Source organism: Cetorhinus maximus, chromosome 27 (genome assembly GCF_964194155.1).
Source record: "Cetorhinus maximus chromosome 27, sCetMax3.hap1.1, whole genome shotgun sequence".
Classification (NCBI taxonomy): domain Eukaryota; kingdom Metazoa; phylum Chordata; class Chondrichthyes; order Lamniformes; family Cetorhinidae; genus Cetorhinus; species Cetorhinus maximus.
Window position 1 is genome coordinate 19,150,912 of NC_135905.1, and position 15,989 is coordinate 19,166,900.

At 37.5% G+C, this 15,989-nt stretch overlaps 1 protein-coding gene across 2 annotated transcripts in view; it reads right to left on the reverse strand.

The window, feature by feature from the left end:
- parga (poly (ADP-ribose) glycohydrolase a) overlaps positions 1–15,989 on the reverse strand; it is a 178,697-nt gene that overhangs the window by 44,190 nt on the left and 118,518 nt on the right. For both annotated transcript variants that reach the window (XM_078530846.1, XM_078530845.1), the window contains exons 11-13: positions 15,029–15,089; positions 10,879–10,954; positions 5,486–5,633 (exon numbers count right to left, since the gene is read on the reverse strand). In XM_078530846.1, the coding sequence (XP_078386972.1) occupies positions 5,486–5,633; positions 10,879–10,954; positions 15,029–15,089 (285 nt within the window). The remainder of the gene's footprint in view (positions 1–5,485; positions 5,634–10,878; positions 10,955–15,028; positions 15,090–15,989) is intronic.

Sequence of the window (15,989 nt, forward strand, 5' to 3'; positions counted from 1 at the left end):
GGAACATTGCTCCACTTCATTTCAATGCTGCCTTGGATGCTTGGTGACAACATCCACAGACATAGGGCGGTTGCCACATGAATCCCAATGGGATCCAACTTTTCCTCTGCATTAACTCTCTCAGCCCCTCCCTTATAAAATATACCATCTTGGATGAGGACTTAGTTAGAAAACTTGTAAAGATTGAAGCTACCATCTTTGGCTCCCGCTATAAACACTGTACTCTAGCAACTGATTCCATTTCAGTTCCTGGCTGCTGCCTGAGGCTGAACAAGAATTTTTGCAACCTCTGTATTCTGGTTAACTCCAAACTGAGCTTCCCACTTCCTATATTTTTTTTTTATCACAGGCACCGCTTACTTCCACCTCAAATCACATACTTTCCTCCCTACTTTGGTGTATCTGCTAACTTTTTCTGTGTTAAATTAAGAGGGCATCTTAACATGCTACCATCAGGAGTCCATAGGAACACAAACTCTAAATTTCAAATCATCCAAAATTAGTTTCAAGTAATGTAAACGGCTTCTTTTAAAACTGTCCTCCATGATACATGCCTATTATCTCTAAACTCTCAACTATGCCAGCTTGTCCTCTGTAAATTTCAGCAGATCCAAACTCGGCTGCCTGTATCCTATCCCACACCATGTCCTGCTTATCTATCACCGCTGTCCTTGCTGACTTACATTGGCTCCTGGCGCCCAAATGTTTTGAAATTAAAATTCTCATCCTTGTGTTTAAATTGCTTTGCTGCCTTGTCCTTTTCTATCTTTCAACCTTTATGCCAGCCCACCTCCCCCAGCAGCCAAGAAACAATCCATGATGGGGTGCATTACAAATAAATTTGATCCTTTTTCATTAATCAAACTAAGTGCTCTGCGTCTTTCAACAATCATTAATCAATAAAAATGAATGATAAGGAAACATGCATCAAGAGAATTTTATGACATCAATAAGTCTATTCTTTGGGCTATATATAGGATCCCCTCAACTACAATGTTTTGGAAAAAGTCTCGGGGGGTGGGGTGTACTTTTCTTCCTTTAGTCAGCTTCTAAGAAGAGAAAAAATTAATATGGTAACGGAGTGTGCCAGTTTCAGTTTAGCTTGTGGAGGTCATTTATTTTATTTGCTTCTCTGGTTTCCTTGTCTCTGGTCTCACTAAAATATACCCTTCAGCCAGCCACTGTGTTGTGTGAATACTTTATTGGATGACTGATTTTCCCCTTCTTCCCTGAAGGCAAGTAAGAAACAATAGAGGCACTATTACATCTAAGTAACTATAGATGGAATAAGTTAACATAATTCACAAAGGGCCGTAGGCATCTCTCTCCATTGGAGAGAGGCAATTGTTTTTATATACCTTGAAGGTCAACACTCCGCAAGCGTAGGACAAGGCAAGGAGGTAGGCCTGCATGTGCTACCAGAGACAGCTAGAGGGATTGAACCCGTGCAATTTACATTGGTGACCTACAGAATACACCCAGCAATTAGTGGGAAAGATAGAGGAACAATTTTGCAAAGAAATTAAAGAAAGGTGCAAGAATTATAGAGTAATTATAATAGAGAACTTTAATTATCCTAATATAGACTGGGATAGTAATACTGTAAGGGGTAGCGAGGGGCAAGAGTTTCAACAATGTGTCCATGAGGATTTTCCAGATCAGCATGTTTCCAGTTTGAAGAGAAAAAATTTGCAGGGTGGAAAGGCGAGGGGGCCTGGGGCAAGGAAGTTGCTCTTGCAGAGAACTGGCACAAACATAACAGGCCAAATAGTCTCTTTCTGTGCTGTAACAATTTTATGTTCTGGCCTTACCTTAACAACAACCTACTGCAGCTTTGGCCAAATCAGAGAATAGTGGGCACAGACTCCTGCATATCTCCAATCCTGTAATTTTAAATTAGTGAACCATCTGTCCATCCATTTTCACACCGCTTTTCCTGGTGAGGGTCACAGTGGCAGTAAGCTGAGCAGGGCTGGCCAGATTTCCTTTTCATCAGCAACAGATTCCAGCTCCTCCTGGGGGATTCCCAGGCGAGCCGAGAAATGAAATCCCTCGAGGTCTCCGCCCAGCCGTGCCTGGTACAGCTCCAATGGGAGCCTAACAGGGGGCATCCAATTAGCGCCATAAATTAAAAAGATTTTCTTCCACAGGCAAAAATACTGCTGCCATTTTTTCAGGGAAAGAAATCAATTTACATAGATGTACAGTAAAGTTAATGAGTTTTTGTAACATTTTAATTAGCAACATGAACAGGCTGCAAAATATGTTGGATTTTTTTTTTACACCAAATCTTCACCCATACGGTAATTAGGATTTTACAGTATTTCCCATAATATCTCTACAAGAACCGCCAAATCACAACTCCAGATTCAAAACAAGCAATAGAAAGTGACGTGCATACTTGCTTCGCCTGTTTACTTTATACATATGCCCCTAATCATAAAGGGAAACTCCCTAGGTAACTTGTCGCACTACAATTAAACCCCCTGGCAATGGAGGTGAGCTGTGGCACAACCATTGATAGAGGGTGCGATTATAGCATGACAAAGTTTACAAACATAGTTTCTATTATAAATATGGACACAGGACTTTATTAAAGGAAATATATTAAAATAGGGACCAAATGTAGGGCTTTAAAATAGGCAATTATCATCAGCCTCTGTCTATTTCACCTGAAGATTGTAAGTGATCTTGACTCCCTTGTACAGTGCTAAGTAAGATCTATATAAAATAATCCTTCACTATACAGTAGTCTCTGGAGACCTTTAATGTGATACTCTACTGAGTAAGTGGAAATAACCATTCTTTCAAAATACTTCAGATAAAAAGTACTACCAAAGTTGTAACCTTGAACTAACAGCAGAAATGAAGGCCCTAAATAGAGCACCTGTACTGTAAAGAGATAAAAGCTAGCATGCTTGGAGTGCAGACTCTTTGTCAGAATTCAGATCAGTTCAGATGAGGCATCTACATTGAAATATTAAAATATCTTTTCTTTCAAGTAGAATTTGCAAAACTATTTTTAGAATTTAATTCACTCACTGAACTATCACATTGATAATGCATTCTCATCAACTTAGCCACATCTTCTCATGGCCTAACTTCTTATTAATCTAAATTTGTTAAATAATTAATACTATCTTAATTCCTTTAGACTATTTTATTTTGTATCAGTTTGGAGGTTTACTGTACTAATTATATAGTTAAAGCATCATATTTCATCACTAGGAATGACAGCACTTATCCCATGATCCCTGCTATACAGTCAGTATTTAAAATAATGTACTCTTGAAAAAAAACATTTCCAAAGCTCTGCTTTATAGCCTGACATTGAGCTATTTCATCAGCAATGAATGGTGGAGTCATACCGAGATGATGCAGGGCATGGGGATACTTCATGGAGTGCTCTACAACATATCACTGTGTAAACTGATTGACTGCAAGTCTCATCAGCCATTTATAGTCCCTTCCACCCTGCCAGGCAGCCAATATTGTACATAGAATGGAAATCTAGCTTTTGAAAAAAATAAGCCACATTATAAGTAACAACCTCATGGAGCAGACAGGTTACAAGGGATCACTTGCCCTTTGTTATTGGTCACTCAATATACCTATCCTTGGAAAATTCTTCTTCTTTAAATTATTTGATAAAATCATGTGACGTATTTGTTTAAATTCTTGATGGGTGTACTGCATAATCTCTCTGAAGCCACACAAAAATTTTACAGGTATAAAAATCAGCAAGTTATTAACTGACTGTTGCATCACCCATTTTTGACAATGTATTGCTTTCATTGATCATTGGTCAAACCTTCAACTTAGCAAGTAGTACCTTCACGACATAAGAGTGCGTACCTTTGTTGGGATTGACACAGGTTGGTTTAAATACTTACAGAGCATATTAGCAGTTTATTAAGTGTTCTATTCATTGTACTGTATTATGTACACAATAGGTACCTTACTGACTTTTATCGCCCTATTCAGTTTCCGTCCGAATTCAACGTCTAATTGGAAGCAAGTTTGAATCAATCAAACTAAATACTGAGTCAGGTTCTCTAGTCAGCAGGATACAGCTGATTGCTAGAAGCTGTAGGAAAACGAGCTAGGAGAGGAAAAATAGTCACTTAAGTGGCTGATTGTCGCATCATCCTCACATAGTTTCACTCAACATTGAAAATAACAGCCAGCCAGTTTAAAAGCCTCCAGGGAATAACCCATTATAAACGAGCTTTAGGTACCTATCTTGTCAGCCAATGTTGTAGTGGTTTATTCACAATTACCTGTTTACATAGATAAAAGGCTGAAAGGTGATTCAGCAGAGGGAAAAGTTGCTACTTCCTGAAACCAACCAATGTACCAAAATACTTTGTTTTTCAAGGAAGCTGTTCTAGTTTTTAAGATGATACACACAATCAGGTAGGCAAGGCTGACACCCAGCCATTCATGCTCTTGTGAAAATAATTAGGACTATTTTCAAGAACTGACATTTTTTCAGTGGCAAAGCAAAATCAATTCCAGATTTTTTTTTAAAACAGCTGAATTTTTGTTTATGACATCTTTGGCAATCTCTCCTCTGCCTCCACCTATCACTGGCCCTTTATCCAGCTCCACCTGTTCCCCCCCCACCCCTTAAACAGCTTATGTTTCACCACATTTCTATTTCTCCTTAGTTCTGATGAAGAGTCATACAGACTCGAAACGTTAACTCTGTCTTCCTCTCCACAGATGCTGTCAGACCTGCTGAGTTTTTCCAGCGATTTTTGTTTTTGTTTCAGATTTCCAGCATCCACAGTATTTTGCTTTTATGATAACTCCCAATCTTTGTGACAGGTATTGTAATGTGGAGCCATTTCCTCCCAATTACTTTACATCTCCTCCAAGTTGTGAGGGGAAAGACAGTGTCTATTAGAGAGCAAGTTGTCAGTTGGCAGCCTGTCAGGTGCTTAAAAATTTGAATGCAAGTGCACATCTAATAACAAAGTCAGGTATATACATACTGAATCTAATAAACACACAATTCCCAAAATACATATAATTTATAGAAAAACTCAAACATCAAATAAACAACCACTTGCAAATACAGAACAAGATTTTTCAATAGTGCAGAAATGTAAGAATTAAAGAGGGAAATCACAATGGACTAAGTATTGTCTTGCAGAGAATGTAATTTTCAGAATGGTTTCATTAAGTGTAGTACAACGGTCCTTGAGAATGTGTTCAGCAGGGAAACAGTCAAAATTTGTTGAAATCTTAAGAAGTGCACAATTTTACTTTTAAAATAATAAACTAAACAAGATTCACAGTAGATTTCTTTTTCAGCCTTTGATTATATTCAATTATGATTAAATCAAACAGAAATGATGAAATTTCAATAGCTTTATATACCTCTCTACTTCATCCAATGTTACAGAGTGAATCAACAACCTTTTATAATTTGCCAACCGACAAAACATTGTGTTGAGAAACGGTAAGAAAGAAAACAAACCTGTAATGATTAGACACTCATTGTTGTCCAGAGCCTCTGTAAATAGCCGTGAAACAATGAGTTCGGGGTTTATCAAAAAACGGATTTCTTCCTGCACAAGGCCAGCACGTGTGACACCACCTCCAACCTGTCTGTTTGCAAAGTCAACCTGAAAGCCAAATAAACAGTGTTTATTTTTATTTTGGGGTTTAAAGCCAAGTAATGAAATTTAAACTTAAGCTCTGAAGAAGTCATATGGACTCGAAACATTAACTCTGTTTCTCTCTCCATAGATGCTGCCAGACCTGCTGAGTTTTTCTAGCATTTTCTGTTTTGATAATGAAATTTAAGTGTGTATCTTGCTGTTGCATTTTCAGCACTTCACTAGATATATACCTCACGGCCAGTACCAGATCCACTCCTGTAAACAAACTCTGACTCCCTATGAACCTGAGCGTGCATTAGCTGGACTCATACCAAGAGTGGGCCACAAGTGTCAGAAAAAACACCAAGACCTTTAATTGTGAGATGGTGGTTGGCTGATAAGCTTGTGAAAATGAGACCATGTTCTAGACTGGAGCTAGGGCAAGGACAGGAAGGATGAGAATCATTGCACTGAAAACAGTGCTATGTTGATTGACAATAGAATTTCATTGTTACTTATAAGTTTAAAGTAGTGATCTTCCCAAAACTGTTTAATCAAAATTATTAATATTCTTCCTTGCCTCAATATTTAATTTTACATTCTCTTGTTGGACCATTGTCCCTTGTTTTGTTTCCCAGTTAAGAGACAGGGGCGGCACCTTGTTCCCTGATTTTCTTACTAAAGTCGCTTGTAAATGGAATGGCGCATGCTGGTCGAAAGCGACCCCATTAGGAATTATTTTGCCTTTGCTTACTTGCTCAACCAGACAGCAGTCTAGTTGAAAAACCAGTTCAGTGGAAAACCTTGACGTAACTAACAGATACAAATGTGAAGAGTAACAAACCACCTTGTACTGGCTAATCATCAGTAAGAAACAGGAATCAGCATAAACTGACAGCTAATCAGTTTTCAATTATACTTATCTGTATTGCAAATTTAGCTTAATTTACTTTTAGCCCTAATATGTTGAATCTCCCATTTACTAGACACCTTTACCTTGTAATGCACTTAACTCTAATGGATACTTGATTAAATTCTTTCCCAGCAATAGCCATTTCTATTAATCTTAATATTTCTAAACAAGGCTTCTTAACTGCTTTGATAAATAGTGCAATTAATTAATGCACTTACTGTCTGGAAATATTTTCCAACGCTGTAATTATGTTCACCCAACCCACAGTTCAACTACATCAATTTTGTTTTTCAAAGTCTGAATGCACATACGACAAAAATATGTATAAACAAAATACAGAAACAGATCACGTTTATGCAGAAAAATGAACGTTATGCATTGGAGGTTTCACATATATCATGTGACAGGTACAGCACTGTAAGCTAAGCTGTCCGACAATTTAAATGACCTTCAATTAGAGTATTCATTAATATTTATACTGATCAATAAAAAATAGGTTTTACCTCATTACTTACTTTGAACAAATAAGTAAGGCAAATACGCTCATTTCATAGCATATTTTCTTTTTTGACTGCTACAATCCTATGTTTCACTTAAATATTCACATTAAAACACTAATTAGGTTGGTTACTTGCACATTAATGATTTATGCCAGAGCATGTCAATTAGGACTATACACACAGATTACTGAATCTTGCTTATGAAAGGAGTATTCAACACAGTTTAAAAGGATGATAAATTCAACAGTTAACTTGCAGGTTCCTTTCCCTGAAGCACATTCAATGGTTGTTTTTTTACAAAAAAACCAGCAGCACACATTGTCACATTTTTCTCGCATCACCCTGAACCACCAGCACACCCCTCTGAGGTTTCAGAGAAGCACAGAGATTTGGAGACCGGTCACAAAGCCAGGTCATTGTACCAGGAGAGTCAGAAATGGGAAAGTAGCAAAATACTTCATGACATAGCTAATCACTGTGGCCAGATTTCCAAACTACTAAAGTTGTTTCAACATTTCAATTAAATTACCAGTGTATCTATCTCTCTACTATAATTAAACCAGCAATAGAATAAAGGCTGAAAGCCTTTGTTATTTACTGCCCAGTTACATTGTGAACAGCATTTAATATAGAATAAGATTGAAGCCTATCAATAAAAAGTAGAATTTAAATTTTCCTGTAAAAATGTTCTTATTTGTTTTGTTTATTTCAAGGTTGCCATAGATATCTATTATTATACGTAACTGAACTTCAGCATTGTTTTGTAAGGTGCAGGTTTTCCAATTCACAATTTTAAAAGCAAATTTTTGTGAAGGATCTGTAAATAGGGCTACATGACAAATATGCTCCAGCAAAAATCAATGCCTTCAGGAGGAGGAAGAAAGGGAAACATATTTCTCAAAATACATTAAAAGGCTGCATGATTACACATAATGTTCAATGGACTGGAAACTGGCGCCAGAATTCTGCCAATTCTGCTTTCCATCCTAATGCACAGTTCTGTCCTCTTTTGTGTGAAAATACCATGTGGTACAACTGAGCTTGGGAATTTGAAAGTAGGAAGGACCACACAGTACCTCACATTCTGTTACTCTCTCGAGCACTAGTATGCCGCTCTGAAGAAATAGAATATCAAAAAGAAATCTGTCTCAAATTTAATACCAAATCAATAAAGGCTCTAAGCTTAAGACTGTAAGGGTTAATTGGCTAAATCACACTTCTGAGTTTCAGATTAAATTTGAACTTCTGTAAATCAATTCTGACGCTGTCATGTTGAAAGCCACAGGGTCCTTTAAAAGCTCTTTGTAAATTCAACAGAAAAAAGGAGAGAGTTGAGATGAGGCTATGATCCCATCAGAGCTTTGCTCTGGTCTCTGACTTGTCAGATGACAGCTGCCATTGCAGCTCCTTCAAGCATGTTAAAATGAAGTGGAGAAATGATAGAAGCTGCCTCAGGGCCAGGATTTTAAGTAGACTTTCTCAATGACCACCAGCATCTTCATGTACCTGTAATTCATTCCAATTTGCAACAAGCAGAATGCACTTTTAAAAGGCATTGCATTATTCAGATGCTAATCTAACTGTGTCCCTCGGCAACTGCAGAAGCACTTTTCATTCTCCATTTTCAATCACAATATTAAACCAGGTGGGCTAAAAAAAATCAAATCTTTAATTTTATTCATGTTCATTTATTTCCTTTATCATTTTGCTTTTTGAAATAACTGTTTCTCAAGGGTGACGAGTCTGTAATTATAATCAAACATTGGAAATTCTTAAGACTTTTAAGGTAATGCCTATTAAAAGCTCATCGCTTTTAATGTTGCAGAAAGGCTGCTAGACTGAGAACTATTTTGAATTGTTCTGAAGGAAGTTAATCCCCAGGGTGTATGGAGATTGTACATTCTCCCCAGTAGTGCTTTATGGTTAAGCAACCTTTATTCACTCAATTACATTTGGTTGAGCTTACTAGTGTCACATGTCTGTGCATTATCCAATTAGACACATCTCCCTTGCTTCGTTAGAATCAGGCACAACATAATCAGCTGTTTGCTATTCCATCTCTCTTCTGCCCAAACCCATCCCCCAATAAAAAAAATGAGGCCTTGAGATTTCAACCACCAACTCAGTTGTCTACATCTTTAAATTGGAAGCATTCAGAACACTGAATTCAGCCTGAAGCCAACTAAGTCACCAAATTACAGACTGTATACTCTTTTACTTTTTTTATGGGCTCCAACTTGGCCAACCGATCCTTCCCCATTCTATAATCTGTATCTGTGTATGTGTGTGTGTGAGAACTTCAAGCGTGTGCATGAGAAAGTCAGAGCATGTTTCATTATTTTACTTTGATCAGTTTAAGTATAATAAAGCTAACCTCTTTCTTTGTTAAACTCAAGAAAACTCGTCTTATTGGTTCTATTGTGATCACAGCACATAAATAGTTAAATACTCACTAAATTGGTAAGTGTATCCTTTTCAAACAAACAAACAAACCTGTTATGGTTAAACAAGGGGAGGGCAAAGAAGGGAGCTATTTGAACTCACCTGGTCATAAAGTTGACAGCAGCCTTTGAGTTTTGTCTTAGTGGATAGTGAACTTCACAGAGAAGCACAAACAGCACACTTAGTGCAGTTGCTGGTAGACCTATAAACTGACCACAAGCCACAGGCAACTGGGACAGCATTCAAGCTGCACTAATAATCTATCAGCATGCTCTTGGGAAAGGCTATCCTGTCAATTTAAAAATTAGTCTCTGGGTGCACTGATCTGCTGCCATGTAATAAGCAGAAAAGGGTTATAAGAAGCAACTTGGGAGCCTGAGCTCGCAAACATTAATCAATCAATTTCAAATTCGAGTTGCTCTCTACACGGTATCTTCAATCGAAAAGTGCTGTGGGTGGATTCTTGCACATGATTATTAGTGGAGCAGCACAACAAGAGTTGCTAATGTTTGAGACAAAGCTGTGTATTAATACCAGGAACTTGAGAGCTGAGGCAGATGCATTCTACATTCATGCAGAAACCCTTCAGAAAATACTAATAAAGCCTCAACAATGCTTTGATTAGCTGTAGAGTTTTATCCCTGATGCTATGAGTACCTGGTATATAACCCTTGCACGTACAAGCTTAAGTGCAAAGTTAATCGCCACTTGCTGAAATAATGTTGATGATGGGTATTTCTCAGCTTACTGCTATGGACTAGGCTGCTTAGGAAAATTTTAAAAAGTAATATTACAGCACAATAAAAAGTCCAACTCTGCAAGCATTCAATACTTCCAGCTTGGCTGGTTGGAATTCTAAATTATGGCTTTGGATTGCTCTCATTTACCTCTGGAAATAGGAGCAGACCCATTCACCAATGTGGGAATACCATGGAAACACAAGTTGATGGGGCTTTTATGCAATACAATGGCTGAAGTATGTGACTTGGCATGATGCAAAAGCTTGCAGAAAAGACCATGAACTCTATGTTTGTTGACCCCTGGCTCCAGGCTGCCTAGGAAATTGTAATAATGCTTGTAATTCTATAGTATCTCAGCATGTTAAAATGCATCAAAACACTGAAAATTACTTTGAAAATACTGTGACTACTTTTATGTAGGAAAAATTGATTCCAATATGAAACTTTTCTACAATATGCCACTGTAAAGCCCTTCTAATTGCAATCAAGTATTTTAAATATTATTCTCTAAATTCATTAAAATGTCAATTAGAAGACAAATATTGTTTTACTATTTTGTTTTACCTGTACAGCATTCCTCTGTTATAGGTTGGATTAAGAAAGACAATGATCAATGTAGTTTTGGTTATCAGCCAATTTTCATGGCTTTCTTTAATCATTTGTTCTGCTCATACCTGTAGCATGCCATGCCCATTGTCTTCAATTGTTCCTTCACATGTGATGTGTAGCCTGGTCAGCTTCTTTGTGGACCTGGAAACAAAAACATTGCAATTAAATAAATCTAATTTATACAACTGGTTTACATCGACACTAATGTATTTTTGAAATTTATGTTGGATATTTATTTCAACATTGTTCTAGAATATTCAACTAATTTGATGACCTGTATTCTGGTTTAAAACTGCTATATATCCTTGCCTGATGTTTTATTGGTAGTGACTGCAATTTATAGCAAAAAAAGTAAATTAACTCCCTTTGGAACTCAATTTTTTTTGGCTAACTTATTAATACATTGATATGTTTCTTTTCCATCTCAAATTATATCTTTCAAAGCTGATGAAGATTACCAGTCCACATACATGAAATTGAATAGAAATTACTTCTTTAAAAACTAGACAAATTTTTCTAAAGGCAATAAAAAGCTTCCAAATGATTAACTTAATCATCAAAATTGTAAAAATCTAATCACGAACAGTGTAAACAGGTGACAAAAGCTTAGTCCTGAAGTCAAGCTCATCATTAAAGTAATACAAGCAAATAAGGGCCTAATCATATTGTTGTTTATCTCGTTTTCTTTTTTACTGCAAAATTTGCAACATGTCTAAATATACCTGTACAAATCTACTGGTCCAAGTATTTACACCTTGTGTTGTATGTATCTGTCTACTAAAATGGAGCCACAAAAATTCAAGTATCAAGTCAATTTAATCAAACATGAATAAACAACCTCCTTGAAAGAAAATGGAAGTTTGTCACAGTAAGAAAAATAAAGTCCTGCAGAACTCTGAACCTCAAACTTTGAACCATGACAAACTGTCTGAGCTGTGTTAGGATACAGCTTTTGCAATTCATGAAGTTATAGGCAAATTACATTCATGGCAATGAGCATCTTCATTGCTCAACGTATGAATTTTCACCGGCAATGCTTTGCAGCAAATTTACTGGCCACTACCAATGAAAATAAACTTGCAATTAGGGCCCAAACTAACAGTAAAGCCTGACTGCTTGTATATTCCAGATGTTAACCCAGATGGGAGGGCAAAATTACCACCATTTTGTCTTGTTCTTTAAAAACAATGATAAAGGCTGGGACATTTAATCTTACCAGGATATGGCAGCTAGTGCTGTAAAAAGGAGGCGTGGCTTCAGTTCCCCTGATGGTCCTCCACTACACTGAAGGACTCCAGGAGCACCTACGCTCCACATTTCTCAACAGGCCCGGGTTCGAAGTCTGATGAGAAATGTGGAGCTCCAGTCTAAAGCAGAATGGCAATCCAATGGTGATTGCCTCTTCATGGAAGAGTCGGCCTGATATTACTCTCAGAAAATGAGGTTATACGAATTTACGCCAAGTGATATGCACTGTATTAACTGCCCTGATCATTTATAATGGTAGATGAGATGAAATTGAGTTTATTTTTAGGACTTTTAGCTTGTATTTTGGAACAAATTTGACAGTGTGTTATTTTTGCAAATTAATGGACATCATTGAGCTTGATTATTATGTTACTTTATACCTGTAGTTAATTTAATATTTTCACAGACATCTGTTGGAAGGGGTGGTACTTCTTGGGCAAAAGAGTATTTTTTTTTTAATCTTCCAAGGTCTGTCCAAAGAAAGCTTTTGATATAAATTATTAGGCATCTGTTTAAATAACCAGTAAACTATTGTAGTCAAGCGCCAGGTTTTCAAAGAATATTCAGAACAGGTCCCTAATCATACACATTATCTCCCAGCATGTGTGTGTGTCTGCACATGCTTTCAATTATGACGTTTTTGCATTTAAGAGATCACATTTCTTAGTTCACTCACTCACTTTAGCAGAACCACTTCATACAATTCAGAGTCACAGGGCGTCGGAGCCTATCCAGACAGGCAATGGGTGCTAGACGGGGTACACCCAGGACGGGACGCCAGTCCATCACAGGGCACACACACACTGGGGGACCATTTTTTACCATAGCCAATCCATCTAACCACCCGTCTTTGAATGGCGGGAAGAAACCGGAGCACCCAATGGAAACCCACGCAGACACGGGGAGAATGTGCCAACTCCACACGGACAGACACCAGAGGTCAAGATTGAACCTGGGTCCCTGGAGCTATGAGGCAGCAGCGCTTACTACTGCGCCATCGTGCCACCTCCACAATTCTTAGTTAAGATGTTTAAAAGTTCAGGAATAATGCTGTTTTCTAAGCAATAATATTTTGCCTGGAAATTAAATAAGTGAAAATTCAAATTCTTGAAGATGTTGGGTGAAAGGTGCAGCACATGTATACGAAGAAGCAAATCTCGGAAACATGCAAATTATTTGCACCATTGGGGCACGCACCCAAAGGAAAAAAAAAACTACAAATAAAGAAGCCAAAATTGGGTTCTGTCTCAGTAAAATAGATTAATAACGCAATGATTTTTATTTTCATAACCAAGAGAACTGCACCAAGATGGCTATAATTTCATCTTAAGTGTTGAATGTAATTATGTAATATATAAGCAAATTGCTACTCTTTGTAGGCCACACTGTACCAATTCTTTAAGGCTATAACCTGGTCCTAGGCCTCTCTCAATGACATTTCTAATCTAAATGATGAAAGCTCAAAGAGAATGATGCAAGTTGGTCACTGACTAATTTCTATAACTTTGCATGACAGCTGTGTCTGTGCTTGGATCCTCTCCTATTCACCCCACTGAGATTTAGGGCTCTCCAGCTAGCAACCTAAGGTGAGAACCCATGCCTTACTACTTGGTAGCAATGACACTGAGGTACTTGCGCTTCTTCCAAGCAGCATAGAAAAGGGTAGATTTTGTTTAGTAAAACTTGACCTTTCAAAAGGGTGAAGTTACACTAGATCTGTTTGACTGTCCCTCTAGACTTCTAATGTATTAAACAAATGTCAATTACATCATAGTGCAACATATCCTGAAGTAGAATATTAACAAGCTACCCTCAAGCTAAAGGCATAAAAGTATTTCACCAACAGCATTAACGCAGTATAACAGAAGTTATTTCAACGCATACCATGAGCTTTTCTCGTCAGATGCACTACAGCAATTTATAGATTTTGACTGGCTTTCTTTGCTTATTATTTAGCAATCCCATTCTTTGTATGATGTTCTTTGAGGCCTTTCAGTTGATGTGAGTGTTTGTGCTTCATAACTCACACTTGCAACAGAACCTTGAAGGAATCTATTTCCTTTGGACTTTACTGAATCAAACTGCACTCTCTGCTAGTGCCGGGAGGACTGGGATGTTGGGTCTTTGGGTGCCTACTTATAGTTACATTATTCTGAAATAAACTTTAAAAATACATCCTTAGGCTATCCATTTATTAAGCACTAACAGCCACATGGCCATATCAATCTGCAATGCTAGTTTGGATAAAAACTTTCTTGCAAGATTCAGATTTAATATCTGCTTACTTTTTTGAGATCTTGATTTCAGTACCAAGTTACAACATTAGTAAGTAATGAAGTCTTTTAAAAGTTACATATTTTATCTGTGATTAACTGGTAACTAGTTATTTTCATTTTAATTTCTTGTTAAATTAGTTTTTAAATCTACTGACAAGGAAAATAAACTATTGTGGAGTGAGTTACAGAGTTAACATTTCAGGTCAATGACCTATCATCAGAACAGAGGCAGCTTAACCTGCTGAATATTTCGAGCATTTTTTGATTTTATTTCAGTTTTCTAGCATCCAAGTATTTGCTTTTGAAATAAACTATTGTACTATTTTATTAACATTAAAACTATGCTGTGACAAAAAACTAGGCAATGACAAACATTCTGTGAGCTAGAAAGTGACAACCAACACGTGCGACTTGATATAAGTGCAGGCAATGCAATACACTGAGCTTTCACCTTGGATGGTATGAACATTTCTGCTCACAGACATGAAGTCTGCCGAAAGGTTTGGTCTAAGTGGCAGAAGTTAAGTGTACAAGTTCTACATGCTATTGGCAACTCAATCATTTTCAACAGATCCACACCAAACACAGCAACGACCAAGTAAAATATCATAACTACATACTGGTAACTGCTCTGAAGTTAATGCTACCTGGATAAATTAAACCCTAATACAGGTCAGTGGAGTTTTCTTACCTTTCCCATTCAGGAAACTTGTGTAGACACTGTCTCTGAAATGTTACTAGGCCAGTGGGTTCTAAGACAAAAAAGGAAAGAAATTAATAAAAGACAGAGGCATCCAAAATAATAAACACACCTCTAACTATTGTGATAAAATGTCTTGTTTTAACTATTTATAACAAAATGTTACATTTATTACAATATTGACTTGGCAGAAAAATCTCATCACACTTAGATGAATTACCCTTTTCAAGAAATGCTGAATATACATATTTAGCTGTAGAATCACAGAATGGTCGAAGTATAGAAAGAGGCCACTCGGCCTGTAATGTCTCCGTTAGCTCTCTGCAGCAGCAAATCCGTTAGCCCCACTTCTCTGTCCTTTCCCCATGGCCATCCAATTTTTTTTCTCTTCATGTCTGCAGGGAATTGGGTAATCACCAGAGCAACCTTCAGGTGTAGGATATGACACTGTGGGGGATAGCTACATACTACCTATGTAGAGCCAAAGTAGAGTCCAGTATAGCTTGACAAGCTGTACAGCTTCCTTGAAAGGAGGGCGGTCCTGGACTTAATTTTAGGGAACGAAGTCGGGCAAGTGGTAGAGGTATCAGTGGGGGAGCATTTTGCAGATAGCGATCATAACTCCATAAGATTCAAGGTTGTTCTAGAAAACATCAAGGATGGGCCAGAAATCAGAGTTCTAAATTGGGGGAAGGTCGATTTTAATAAGATCAGATATGATTTGGCCAGAGTGGACTGGGAACAGCTACTTTTAGGTAAATCTGCGTCAGAGCAGCGGGACTCATTCAAGAAGGAAACAGGGAGAGTACAGGGCCAACGTATTCCAGTAAAGATAATGGGTGGGACCAACAAATCCAGGATGTCAAGGGATATACAGGATTAGATAAAGAGAAAAAGGGAGGCTTATGGCAGATACCGAGGGCTCAAAACAGCAGAAGCCCTAGAGGAGTAT